The following is a 15,339-nucleotide window of genomic DNA, read 5'->3' on the forward strand; positions in this document are numbered from 1 at the left end:
ACTGAAGTCATTGAAAACATTTTCTGTCAGGTGACTCTCAGCATGACTTTAGCATTGATGCATCAGCTCAACAAATAAAAAAAGATAAAAAGATTGAAGTGATTAAAGTCTATATTAATTGTTCATATAAAATAAATGAAATAATGTTAATGTAAATATATAAACATAAAAAAATCATAAAAAGACAATTCATAATTCTGAAGGCGGTAATGAAAATTAATTTTGAGCATACATTTATGTATATTTTGTTCAGAATGCAGTTCAATTGTGCTTCTTTTTTGTAATTAGTATTATTTGAAAATTTATCGACAGAGGAACGTTGTTTCTGTAAAAGAAAATTATTTAATTGTATTATAAATAAATTGGTGGGAAGATTTGTTTAAAATGATTCAGTAATTCAGAATCACAATAAGTCCCTTACTTGTAAGTTGACGTATTGTGTTTAGTTATACGAAAACAGAACTGTTGTCTGGTTCAGTTAACAATTTTTTTTTTCAGCAAAGATTGCATATTCATAAATAGAAACACAAGAATCGAATAAGATATTAATTTTCTAAATATAGGTCTACACGATTCATACTTATAAACACCAGAGAATGATCTGACAGCCCTACAAAGAATGAACCCTAACAGACTATTTGCACACTTTAAAAACCTAAAAAATAATAACAACTGACTAGAGAAACTGAGAGAGACAGAAGAAATGAAAATAATTCAGGAAGACTACAAAGAACATTTACGTGAGAAAGAATTGCAAAATATCTGTTTCCAGGAAAACAAAAACCACGGAAGAAATATTTTTTACCCGGACAGAAGAAAAAAGTAAAATACTGGAAAACGATGGAGATATGGAAGAAAAAGAAACTGAGCAAGTGAAATAACATGTATATAAAAAAAATTTGATCTAACAAGCGAGATTAGAACTACAATTTAACCAAACATAAATCATGTAAATTTTCTGATATTAATATAGTTATTTAACCCCCTTACTGGTTTTTGACAATATAATTTGTCAATAACTACCTTGATAAAAATTGCCCTTGATAAAATAATTTATCATCCGCTTTTTTGCTGAAAAGTGCTACTGACGAAATAATTTGTCAATATGAATTGACTTTATTTATTCTGTTTGTTGATATGTTGCTGCAATGTGCAAGATTAAAAAAATTTTTAATCTTTTTAATTATTATGACTATGTGTTTTTATATATTTACAACTATAAGTTTTAAATTTTAATGTGTGATTTATAAAAAGAATATGTTTTATTAACTGATGATGAGGGAAACCCTCGAAAGCGCTTTTATATAATAACATACTTAAGGTGAGGCATTATTGAATTCTGTACTCTTGGTGGTAAACTTTTTATACTTTCGTCTTTGACATAATCAGTACAGAGGGGAAATACAGACAAATCCAATAACAAAAAAGAAACTGATTCTTCTAAGATATACATATACAGAAACAATATATATATACATATTGTTTGTCTGTTGTTAATGCATCAAGCGAGAACCAACTGACCAATTACTTTCAAATTTGCAGGATACATTCATCTTATCCCAGAGAAGCTTTTAAACCATCACCCAAGGCCCTGGCTGCCTTGTAAGTTAAAATATAACTTAACTTTGCCCCCAAGGTGGGTGAAATTATTTATTAAAGATACTCATTAAGGAAAGGAAAAAATAGACTAATCCTTTTACTTCATTATTATATTTCTGCACCTTGCAAAAAAATAAGAATTTTTTCATGGTCAAAGGTGTGTGTCCTTTATTTACCATAGTTCCCATTATTCTACCTTTTGTAATTTAGGTCCTTTTTCAGATTTCTGTAAAGCCTGAATACTATAACTATTATTTTTCAGTATTATTCTCATAACCATGAGAATAACATACAGTGCGGGGGAGTCTAGGATATGGAGTCATCTGGTGAGATGGAAATGGCCACCGAAGCAAAATCTGCAGGTGTCTAGGACACCAGTCCCCCTGGAAAATTGGGAATGGCAATCGAAGCGATGTCTGCAGCCATGGGGTAGACCTTGAGGTGCCCCTGAGTTGGCTCTGGGATTCTTGCATGGGTTGACCTGAGCCTCGAATGGTCCAGGTTCTAATTAGACGGTTAGCATCTTGTAAGAGACCTAACATGTGTTATCCCTTTGGGCAACCAAGTTACAGGGTTACAAAAATTAGAAAAAGTTTTAAATGATTATATTTAAATATACACTTTAAAACATTATAATATTGTACAAATATAAAACCCCCTGCCTACTATCATATTTTTGAAATTGCACTATCAATTTTTTTTTTTTTTGTCTTCAGTCATTTGACTGGTTTGATGCAGCTCTCCAAGATTCCCTATCTAGTGCTAGTCGTTTCATTTCAGTATACCCTCTACATCCTACATCCCCAACAATTTGTTTTACATACTCCAAACGTGGCCTGCCTACACAATTTTTCCCTTCTACCTGTCCTTCCAATATTAAAGCGACTATTCCAGGATGCCTTAGTATGTGGCCTATAAGTCTGTCTCTTCTTTTAACTATATTTTTCCAAATGCTTCTTTCTTCATCTATTTGCCGCAATACCTCTTCATTTGTCACTTTATCCACCCATCTGATTTTTAACATTCTCCTATAGCACCACATTTCAAAAGCTTCTATTCTTTTCTTCTCAGATATTCCGATTGTCCAAGTTTGACTTCCATATAAAGCGACACTCCAAACATACACTTTCAAAAATCTTTTCCTGACATTTAAATTAATTTTTGATGTAAACAAATTATATTTCTTACTGAAGGCTCGTTTAGCTTGTGCTATTTGGCATTTTATATCGCTCCTGCTTCGTCCATCTTTAGTAATTTTACTTCCCAAATAACAAAATTCTTCTACCTCCATAATCTTTTCTCCTCCTATTTTCACATTCAGCGGTCCATCTTTGTTATTTCTACTACATTTCATTACTTTTGTTTTGTTCTTGTTTATTTTCATGCGATAGTCCTTGCGTAGGACTTCATCTATGCCATTCATTGTTTCTTCTAAATCCTTTTTACTCTCGGCTAGAATTACTATATCATCAGCAAATCGTAGCATCTTTATCTTTTCACCTTGTACTGTTACTCCGAATCTAAATTGTTCTTTAACATCATTAACTGCTAGTTCCATGTAAAGATTAAAAAGTAACGGAGATAGGGAACATCCTTGTCGGACTCCCTTTCTTATTAGGGCTTCATTCTTATGTTCTTCAATTGTTATTGTTGCTGTTTGGTTCCTGTACATGTTAGCAATTGTTCTTCTATCTCTGTATTTGAACCCTAATTTTTTTAAAACTCTGAACATTATATTCCAATCTACGTTATCGAAAGCCTTTTCTAGGTCTATAAACGCCAAGTATGTTGGTTTGTTTTTCTTTAATCTTCCTTCTACTATTAATCTGAGGCCTAAAATTGCTTCCCTTGTCCCTATACTTTTTCTGAAACCAAATTGGTCTTCTCCTAACACTTCTTCCACTCTCCTCTCAATTCTTCTGTATAAAATTCTAGTTAAGATTTTTGATGCATGACTAGTTAAACTAATTGTTCTATATTCTTCACATTTATCTGCCCCTGCTTTCTTTGGTATCATAACTATAACACTTTTTTTGAAGTCTGATGGAAATTCCCCTTTTTCATAAATATTACACACCAGTTTGTATAATCTATCAATCGCTTCCTCACCTGCACTGCGCAGTAATTCTACAGGTATTCCGTCTATTCCAGGAGCCTTTCTGCCATTTAAATCTTTTAATGCTCTCTTAAATTCAGATCTCAGTATTGTTTCTCCCATTTCATCCTCCTCAACTTCCTCTTCTTCCTCTATAAAACAATTTTCTAATTCATCTCCTCCGTATAACTCTTCAATATATTCCACCCATCTATCGACTTTACCTTTCGTATTATATATTGGTGTACCATCTTTGTTTAACACATTATTAGATTTTAATTTATGTACCCCAAAATTTTCCTTAACTTTCCTGTATGCTCCGTCTATTTTACCAATGTTCATTTCTCTTTCCACTTCTGAACACTTTTCTTTAATCCACTTTTCTTTCGCCAGTTTGCACTTCCTATTTGTAGCATTTCTTAATTGCCGATAGTTCCTTTTACTTTCTTCATCACTAGCATTCTTATATTTTCTACGTTCATCCATCAGCTGCAATATATCGTCTGAAACCCAAGGTTTTCTACCAGTTCTCTTTATTCCGCCTAAGTTTGCTTCTGCTGATTTAAGAATTTCCTTTTTAACATTCTCCCATTCTTCTTCTACATTTTCTACCTTATCTTTTTTTCTCAGACCTCTTGCGATGTCCTCCTCAAAAATCTTCTTTACCCCCTCTTCCTCAAGCTTCTCTAAATTCCACCGATTCATCTGACACCTTTTCTTTTTTTAAACCCCAATCTACATTTCATTATCACCAAATTATGGTCGCTATCAATGTCTGCTCCAGGGTAAGTTTTGCAGTCAACGAGTTGATTTCAAATAACTATCAATAACTGAAGGCAAACGTTCACAACAAAAAACTGAAATTATTGACAACATTTTGCATCAGGTGACTAAGTATGATTTCTTTAGTATTGCCGCATCAGCTCCACAGAGTGCTAACTTAAAATATAATTTGTAATAATATGGTAAATATGTTAACTTTTCCTAATGTAAATACAGAATTAAATTTTATTTTATTCTCACTTCAATAATAAAATTAAATGTCACAACTCTGTTGAATCTGAATCAAGTTAGGTTTTAATTACTAACTTGATAAATATTCAAATATGACAAGTGATTGCAAATACCATCTGTTTACCCAGCGCTTATTAAAATCAGAACTCTATCAAAAAGTTAAAATACATGCATTTCAGATATCACTGAAGTTTAAAAACAACACTTTTGCCCTCAAATGTTAACCATTTATCATTCACACACAACTTAATAAGTCGATATTAATTAAATAGAAAGAGAATTAAAAATAATTTTTTTTTATAACAGAACACATGCATGCGCGCATACACACACAGAAATGAAATTAACAAGAGACTAACTCATGTTTGTTATAATATCCAATAATTATAAATACTTACATGACCCGGATAAAATTCCATCTTTTCTTCTGTCTTCACAGTGTGTAAATCATTTATTTCAAATTCAGTGGTTTTCATGTTAAGATTAATCTGCGGTGAAACTTCATCATTAAATGAGATCTCAGACTCCTTTAAATAAGATAAAAGAAAAAACCTTATAAAAAAATGTGAAAAACTAATTATTATTCGATAAATAATCTTTTTTTATTCTGACTGGAACTTAATAATACCATTATATAATTATATTATGTCATCGCAAAATAAATTAGTAATAATAAAACAAATTATAAGATAAAAAAGATGTGATTAAAGAACAGTACTGTTGTATGGTTCAGTTTAGGTGGATATTGTTATTTGTTAAGAATAAGTGACAATTGTTTTTAGTAAAGATTGCATATCCAAAAATATAAACACAAGGATAGATTCATGCCGATCTCCATGGCAGATTAGTTAACTTTTATCAGTAGGTCTGGGCTTGAATACTGGTCAAGCATATCATTTTACAAAAACTATTTTTACAACTATGCTACAAAATTCATTATCATCAATGAGTAAATGTAAGCAGCCATAAGCTTGTGGTTACTGTAGAAATAAAGATTAATAAATAGTATATGATTATACCATGCCGTATTAATATTTTAAAATTTTGTGTAAATCTTTGTTTAACACATTATTAGATTTTAATTTATGTACCCCAAAATTTTCCTTAACTTTCCTGTATGCTCCGTCTATTTTACCAATGTTCATTTCTCTTTCCACTTCTGAACACTTTTCTTTAATCCACTCTTCTTTCGCCAGTTTGCACTTCCTGTTTATAGCATTTCTTAATTGCCGATAGTTCCTTTTACTTTCTTCATCACTATCATTCTTATATTTTCTATGTTCATCCATCAGCTGCAATATATCGTCTGAAACCCAAGGTTTTCTACCAGTTCTCTTTATTCCGCCTAAGTTTGCTTCTGCTGATTTAAGAATTTCCTTTTTAACATTCTCCCATTCTTCTTCTACATTTTCTACCTTATCTTTTTTACTCAGACCTCTTGCGATGTCCTCCTCAAAAGTCTTCTTTACCTACTCTTCCTCAAGCTTCTCTAAATTCCACCGATTCAACTGACACCTTTTCTTCAGGTTTTTAAACCCCAATCTACATTTCATTATCACCAAATTATGGTCGCTATCAATGTCTGCTCCAGGGTAAGTTTTGCAGTCAACGAGTTGATTTCTAAATCTTTGCTTAACCATGATATAATCTATCTGATACCTTGCAGTATCGCCTGACTTTTTCCAATTGTATATTCTTCTATTATGATTTTTAAATTGGGTGTTGGCAATTACTAAATTATACTTCGTGCAAAACTCTATAAGTCTGTCCCCTCTTTCATTCCTTTTGCCCAGCCCGTATTCACCTACTATATTTCCTTCCTTGCCTTTTCCAATGCTTGCATTCCAATCTCCAACTATTATTAAATTTTCATCTCCTTTTAAGTGTTTAATTGCTTCATCAATCTCTTCGTATACACACTCTACCTCTTCATCATCATGGGCGCTTGTAGGCATATAGACGTTAACAATCGTTGTCGGTTTAGGTTTTGATTTTATCCTTATTACAATGATTCTATCGCTATGCGTTTTGAAATATTCTTTCTAATAGATTATACAAAGAAATAATAAAATTAACGCAAACTCAACGTACGGAGCAATCAAAACTATGAAAACAAATACATAGTAACAGCTCTTCAGAATGATAGGAAACAAGACATAAAATAAAGAAACAATGTGCTATTAGCACTTCAGCATTAAATTAGAGTAAAAATGGAACTATACACGTGCATGTAACAGTAAACCATCAACAAACAGAATAAAACAATTAATAATGATAAATTATTTTGTCAGTCACACTTTTAAGCCAAAATGTGGATGAATAATTATTTTGTGAAGGCCAATTTTTATCAAGGTAGTTGACGAATAGTTATTTTGTCAAAAATTGTTAAGGGGTAAATAACTAACTATTACTATCAGTATTTGGTTCATAGGTTTACACGATTTGTGTTTGGTTAAATTGTAGTTTTGATGTTGCTGTTAATCAAATTGCTTTTATGTACAATTTATTTCCCTTTTTCAGTTTCTTTTTCTTCCATATCTCCTTCGTTATTTTCCAGTATTTTACTTTTTTCTTCTGTCCGGGTAAATATTTCTTCAGTGGTTTTTTTTTCTCCTGGAAACCTGAAGTATTTTGCGATTCTTTCTCATAGTAAATGTTCTTTGACGACTTGATGTGTTATTTTCATTCCTAATATGTCTTTTTCTGTCAGATTTTTAAAGTGTATAAATAGGGGGGTTCATTCTTTGTAGATTACCATAAAAGGTGATTCTTAATTTTCTGATTAAATGTGATAGTTTCTCCATGTTCATGTAAAGTTAATTATTGTGTTCTTTTCTGTCTTTGATGGACTGAAAGACTTTTTTTTTAGTATTCTTCGTTTTTTTTGTCGATTAGAAGTTTGTCAAATGTCAGACATTCGGTTGGAAGTAGAGCTTCCGATGAAATGACTGTAAAGTACTGCTATAGTTTAACATTGAGTGATATTAATTTTTTACCGCAAGTGTTCTTTGTTAATCGATAGGCTAGCTATTTTACTGATTTTGGCCATAATGGCTTCTTTTTGAGAGATGTTGACTTCAATAATCTCCCCAGGGTATTTGAATTTTCAGTTTCATTAATTTCCTGTATGTTATTGTTAGTTTTTTAAACTGCTGATTATTTATACTAAGAAATTTTGTAGAGTTTATTTTATAATGTAGTAATAATAAAAGGGAAATTTAGAAAAGTATGGTTTATATTAGTTGTTCTGAAAAATGTTCATAATTTATATACAGTTAACGTAGTTAACAAATTTACACAAAATTTAAAAATATTATTATGGCATGGTATAATCATATACTATTTATTAATCTTTATTTCTGCTTAATGCAGACTTGCATCTATGCGTCTTGAAATACTCCACTCTCCTCCCTATCTTCTTGTTCATCACAAAACCTACTCCTGCCTGCCCATTATTTGATGCTAAAAGATAATAATAATAACTATTTAAATGATTAATTAGTTTCCTTATTTTAGAAAAATAAAAGAAATACAAATAAAAAAAAGATACTGTACAAGTTGTAATGTGGTTAAGCGTTTTTTCCACCATTTTCCAAGTATTTCTGATACTCTGGTCCCATAGCAGAGATCATATAATACGTGTACATTATTACATGTACAATGTTATTTATTAGATTTGAAAATGTACAGTGTCCTGAAATTCAAAATATAGAAATAAAATAAAAACTTTATTAGTTCAAATAGATAAATCCTTTAAAAAACGAATTATAAATTGAATTATCATTTTAATTTATTATTAAAATTTTTAGTACAAGTGTGAAAAATTGTTCCATAGTTCCATAGTTTTTTTTTTGGGGGGGGGGGGGCAAAAAAACGCCTGTGTTAAGAAATCGCCCGGAATTTTCTTTAATAAAACGGTAAAATAATTCTAAAATAATAAAACTTCCATAAAGTGTGTATCAAACAGGCCCCCTCGCCTTTTGACCACAGATCAGAAGTTGAGACATTTGGAGGTCTATCCGAAGCTTACAGCACGGTTGCGATCAAAGGTGATGCATTGTTGAGTCAAATCGTCACCTGCAATGAAACGTGGGTCCACCACTACACTCCCCAGTCAAAACAAGCCAGTAAGGAGTGGCAGAGGAAAGGGGAGGCAGCCCCAGTGAAAGCCAAGACTTGACTGTCAGCTGGCAAGGTTCTTTCAACCATTTTTTTCGACTTGCGAGGCATTTTGCTCATAGATTTTATGCATGAGCGACGCACAATCAAGACTACTTACTACTGCGAGCTAATGAATGAGGTGAGACTGCATATCACTGTAACAGATGAAACCAATTGATTCGAGAGGCCATCCTCCTCCATGACAATGCCAGGCCCCATACTGCAGCTCTAACAGTCTCAAAACTAAAAGAAGTGCACTGGACTCTCAACTTGATCATCCTTCCTACAGCCCAGACCTACCGCCCTGAGATTTTCATTTGTTTGGGCCGCTTAAAGAAGCTCTAGGAGGGCAATGATTTGAAGATGATGAGGGCTTGGAGAGATTCGTGCGCAATTGGCTCCTGATGCAACCAGCTTCATTCTATGATGCTATGATAAAAAACCTTCCTTCTTGCTGGGAAAAATGTATTTTTAAAGCAGGAATCTATGTAGAAAAATAAATTACATTTGCCTTTTATTTTTCAATAATTTTTTTTTTTTTTTTTAAAATCCCGTTTACATTTTATTTTCCCTTGTATTTTACCACAAATTCAACCAATGCAACATGGAAATAAGCAGACAAAATGGCTCTATCATATCTTAAATACTGTAATAGTTTTGAAAAAGCTAAACAGTAGAGCTTATGATTTCCTACTGCTTCTAGTGTATATGTTTTTACCAATTTTTATCTTTAAAAATAAAGACAAGAATATAGTTTAGATAAATAAACCATAAATAATATGAATAACCTACACAAACTAAGAAAAATTTGGCTAGAAGAATAAAAGGTCAACCAAAATTTGGAAAAGCTCAACAATTTCAATTTTCTTTTTTATAAAGAACTTCAACAAAGTTTCAAGTAGGGGGACTGAAATATACGGTATATATATATATATATATATCCATATATATATCGATATATATATATCCATAAAGTAAGGGCCATCGGCTTATATTTAAATATTAGTGGGTCTGAAAATAGTTTCATGGATACAGGCTCATCTATCGGCTATTTACGAAGCCACTGCAGTTGTTTTGATTCAGTAGTCATTTGCCTGTCAGTGAGTGCAGATCACAATGTCCATGACAATTGTTTCTCCCACCAGTTGTGAAGTACACACTTGATTCGATTTTTGTGTGCAAAATGATCTTCAGCTACTGAAATTCATCGGGAGTTGTGCCTAGTGTATTGGACCTGCAGTAATGTGAAGGAAAGGTTAGACAATGGTGTCGAGACTTTAAAAATGGCCGCACAAATGTGTATGATGAAGAACGGAGTGACAAGCCCAATATTCAGACTGATGAAATCGTTGAACAAGTGAACTGAAAACTATGATGTGATCGGCAATTGATGATTAGTACTCTGGCTGATGAATTTCTGCATGTTGGACACACCTCTATCTACACAACTGTCACAGAATAGCTTGGATATCAAAAATTGTGTGCAAGGTACGTACCAAAAATGCTCATCGACCAACACAGAGCAAAAGAATGTGCAGTGGACAAACATTTTTGGACTGCTACCAACAAGATGGAGATAATTTGTTTTCCCACATTGTTACGGGTGAAGAGACGTGGATATCCTACACCAATGCAAAATCAAAACAGTCAATGCACTGGCGCCATTCAAGTTCCCCAAAACCAAAAACATTTAAGTAATCTCCGTACTCAAGTTGAAAAATGTTGGCTACTGTTTTTTTGGGACAAAAAGGGCATCATATTGGTTGATTTCATAGAATGTGGATCAACAATTACAGCTGATGTGTACTGTGAATCGCTCACCAAACTGAGATATGTGATCCAAAATCAACGATGCGGGAAATTATTGTCCGGCATAATCCTCCACGACAATGCGCGTCCTCAAACCAGTGCCTTAAAGAAGAGTCAAGATTTTCGTTGGGAACTTTTTGACCACTCTCAATATAGTCCCAACCTTGCACCTAGCGACTACTTCCTCTTCCTGCATTTGAAAAATGCATTTGGAGGACAACGGTTTGAAAATGACAAGGAGCTCAATGTCATTGTCAACTGGTTCAATTCCCAAGCAGTGAAATTCTACGCAGAGGGGTTAAAGAAACTGGTGCAACGTTAAGAAAAATGCTTAGAACTGAATGGCAATTACATGAAAAAGTGAAGTAGATATGTAGTAAACTAAAGCTGTTAACTAAAGTCCTTTCCTCACAAGTTAATTTTTCTTAATGACTAAATGGCTCTTACTTTATGAATATGGTTTGTACTTACCAATTCAAAACAAAAAAGGTAAAGATGTGTACTAAACCCTATGAAATGTATTTTGAATATTAACACTGTACTCTGTAGTTTCAAACATATATCTTACAGACTTCAAAGATTAATTTAAGGGCTTTCCAAACTATTTTTTCAGATTATTACATGAATGTACGGATTAACATAAAAGTAACTAACTGTATTAAAAGAAATATTTTATTAGGCTTTTCTTACAATTAACTGAAAATAAATAAAATTAAAGAGATAAAATATGAAAGTTATGTAATAAACAAACACCACTCATACAGTATACAAACACCATTATTCATGTATAAAATAAATTGCACCGATAGCATTTGACAAAATTAATTCTATTGCAACAGATGTGAAATACAGGGTCATTGAAAAAGGTTGCTGCAATAAATTACACAAAATCATATCTCCCTGTGTAATTGAGAAAAATATCAGGATATCAAGTTTTTTTAAACATGACCAGCCATGACCTTGAGCTGATGCAAACAACGGCACAATGGCTCTGTGCTGTCAGTCAGTGCAATGGCAACAGTTCAGCAGAAAGCACAGTGCATTTTGTGGTTTGCAGAGCATAAAGTTATAACTTTTCAATGGACTTTCCAGTATGACATATCATCCTCTAAAGAATTATCTAAACGGTAGTTACCGGAGGCTAAACAGGAAAAAGAAAGGCAACATGGAAATGAAACATTTCCCTGGACGGCTCAAAACAAGTGACGAAGCAGTTGAGCATACACATGAAAGTTGTTTAAGAGGCCCTAAAAAACCAATTTCTAGATAAAGTTTACAGTTAGGAATTCTAAAGACAACTATTCAAAATGTGTTGCACAAGTGTTTACATCTTCATTCTTAAAAAATTCAGCTTAAACATCAAATTAAACCTACAGATCATCCTAAACATGTTGAATTCACAAGTAAAAATGCTTAATTAATAACACTGATGATGATGAAACATTTTTAAAACATGTTATGTTTATGGATGAAGCGACTTTCCATATCAGTGGTTGTGTCAACCAGCATAATTATAGGATATATGGATCTCAGCAACCCAATGAAATTATTGAGTATGTCAGAGACTCCCAAAAAATAAACATTTGGTGCAATTTGATGTACAATTGTGTGACTGGCTCATTCTTTTTTCATGAGCCTACTATCACAGGGAATGTTTATTTAGAAATGCTACAGCTGTACATTTTCCTGCAAGTTGACCAAATTGAACAAGAATGTAATGTTGCTATAATATTTCAACAAGATGGTGTGCCTCCACACTTTAGCCTAGGCGTTTGACGCACTCTCAATGAAAGATTCCCTAATTGTTGGATTGGTAGGGCCAGTCCTGTGTTTTGGCCTCTGAGAAGCACATATTTGACACCCCTAGATTTTTTTCTATGAGGATATGTTAACCTTTTCAGATCATGTAGCCTTGGAACTGGGTATGTGCGGCATCAGTTTTAAAACGCTGTTACAAAATCATTTTATATGGGATCTAAGTCGGTTATTTTTTTTTATATTCACAAAGGAATCAGTTTTATTACACAATTTGAACGACATTTATACGATGTAAAATGTTTTATTTAGACTAGAAAGAATATGACCATTTTTTTCTCAGAAATGTGCTGGTGTGTGTGTGACTTGTATATTATAATTGCTATGAGGATTACGGATTTATTTATTATTTACAAAAATAGTTTATCTTACTAGCAACATATCGATGTATTGAAACACATAATAAATACGTCACTTTTACTTGAGGTCTATAAATATCTTTTCTGACAAATGATATTGGTAAACATGTAACACACATCGATTCGTAATGAATAAGAGTACACAGTAAAAATGGTTTTTTGTCAATCTGAATAGCCTTTTGACTGGTGGAGATTTTTATAAAACGTAGTTTTCTGAATCTATTTTCACTTATACTAACATGTTACTAATCTGTGATTTATGACATGGATTTTCATCACATTTTGCCCAATTTTCAACCGATTTGCTTGAAAGAATTATTTTTAAAATCAGCAAACAATGTTTCATAAACACAAAGCAAAAAAAAAAATTTTTCGCTAATAAAAAACACGGTAGAAATGCGCAAAAAAATTCTGCAATTAAATTATCGTAATTTTTGTATTGTTTCAATTTTTTTATTGTTAAAGGCATAAAAAATATCCAATCGTAACGGTTCTTTTTTGTCAGAATCTGTTAAATCTCTTTAATATACTGTAATTTTTTGAAATTTTTTCACAAGAGGGTAGCATAAGACTATGAAGGGAGGCAATCAGATACCAACATTATTCGCGGAGCGCTAATCAACCGCGGATCATTGTGATGGGAAAAGGTTAAATACATTGTCTACAGTGAAAAGATCAGGGATGTACAACATTTAAGACAACAGATCACCGCTGCTATTGCCACAGTTATGCCTGTGACAAACCAGCAGACCTGGGCAGAAGTCAATTATCGGCTGAATGTTTGCACAGCAACCAACAGAGCTCATATTGAAACATTCTAAGGTATGTAAAGAAACTTTTTGAGTTTGTAAATTTAAGAAAAAAATACTCGTTTGATAAGCTCTAGTAGTTTCTGAAATACGATTTATTTAAATTGCTGCAAACTTTTTTGATGACCTATATAAAAGTAATGAAAGATATTACTATTACTTTTCTATTCTTACAGATACAATATCTTCACTTTTCTTGATAAAATCTGAATGCTTCCATAGCAACTATAACCCACCTTAACTGCATTTCTTCATAATAAAAATAGTTATGCAGATACTTTCACTGGTGTTCTAAGGCAAGAGATTGATATGATAATAATGGTAGTACAAAATAATTTGATAAATAATTTGTTCAACCACTATTGTTTGATGCAAAGTTTCAATGTAAGGAATCCCAGTTTTTTACAAGGCCCTTTAATAAAGAAACATCTGTCAAACAGATTTATAAGTACATACATGTGCTTCATCACCAAAATTATCAAATTAACCAACGGAATCTTATTCACAAAACAAGGTAATTTCTACATAAATTGTCAAACCAAAGATTAAATTATTATTAATAATACCCCAACTTATTTCATTGAAGTACACTTACATTTATTTTGCAAAAAAAATCACTTATCTGTACCATTGAAAGAAATCGGATTAGAGACCATGTTTGGAAAGTATAAATTAGATACCATAATCGGTCAAAGGCAAATTGACATCAACTGCTCCCAAAAATGACATACCATTCTCAGAATAACCAGATCCACTTGCAGCTTACCAGAGAAAGTGGTTTTCTATTGTTTTGTTCAATAAGCTAAGTATATTACTGATACATGTTACTATGTAAAGCCCACCAAAATAAAACTGATATTTACCCCCACAAGTGACATTTTTACTCTGTTTACCAACGGGACTGGTAGTGTAGTAAGTTCTTGGTAAAAGAGAAAGTGCATTATATACACTGTCACCAATCAAAAGAAGACATGATTTATTAGTAATTTAAAACCTTGGTTAAAGAAAAGCCAAGGCCCTCTAAAGTTTGTCTACTAATTTATATAAATATTTCCAAGTAGGGAACCAAAAGTGCCCAAAACAAAATGCTTTAGACTTTTGAACCGGTACACTGAGCAAGAGTGTTATTTGGATATTTTTTTAAGCAAGTGATGATATGTCACAATAAAACAATCTAAACAAGAGAACTAAGTATTAGTTTAACAATTAGTTTTTCAGTCAATCCTTTGGAAAATTAATATCAATAAAAGAATAATATATTTAATATGCAATTATCAGAGGTTGATAAAAAGTCCATAAATGAAGAAAAGGAATTCCTGATGCTTTATTAGAATAAAAAAAAGGTTATGAACTAGCCATTAGATGAAACACTGGTAATAAATAACATAGGTCTTATTACATTTAGTGTGATTAAAACGTTTTAAGACTGGCAATACTTACAGACTATTGTGATGGATCTCCTTCAAAGCAGCCCCCTTTTGACTGACCGCACAAATTCCAATGCGGTGTTTCTTTTGGAAGAAATGTCATTGATTCAATTGAAGAAATTCAACTGAGTCAAATCGTTTTAATGAAAATTTCACTTTAGGAAGCAGATAGAAGTTGGCAGGGGCTAAATCAGGGGAATAGGAGGGTTGAAGAAGCACAGGAATTTGGCCAAAAATTCTGCTATTGGAAA

General features: G+C 32.3%; 1 protein-coding gene across 2 annotated transcripts in view; it reads right to left on the bottom strand.

The window, feature by feature from the left end:
• LOC142327727 (tripeptidyl-peptidase 2-like) overlaps positions 1-15,339 on the bottom strand; it is a 147,632-nt gene that overhangs the window by 2,805 nt on the left and 129,488 nt on the right. For both annotated transcript variants that reach the window (XM_075371013.1, XM_075371014.1), the window contains one exon: positions 5,107-5,235. In XM_075371013.1, coding sequence (XP_075227128.1) covers positions 5,228-5,235 — 8 coding nt within the window. In that variant the 3' untranslated portion in view covers positions 5,107-5,227. The remainder of the gene's footprint in view (positions 1-5,106; positions 5,236-15,339) is intronic.

Source organism: Lycorma delicatula, chromosome 7 (genome assembly GCF_047948215.1).
Source record: "Lycorma delicatula isolate Av1 chromosome 7, ASM4794821v1, whole genome shotgun sequence".
NCBI lineage: Eukaryota > Metazoa > Arthropoda > Insecta > Hemiptera > Fulgoridae > Lycorma > Lycorma delicatula.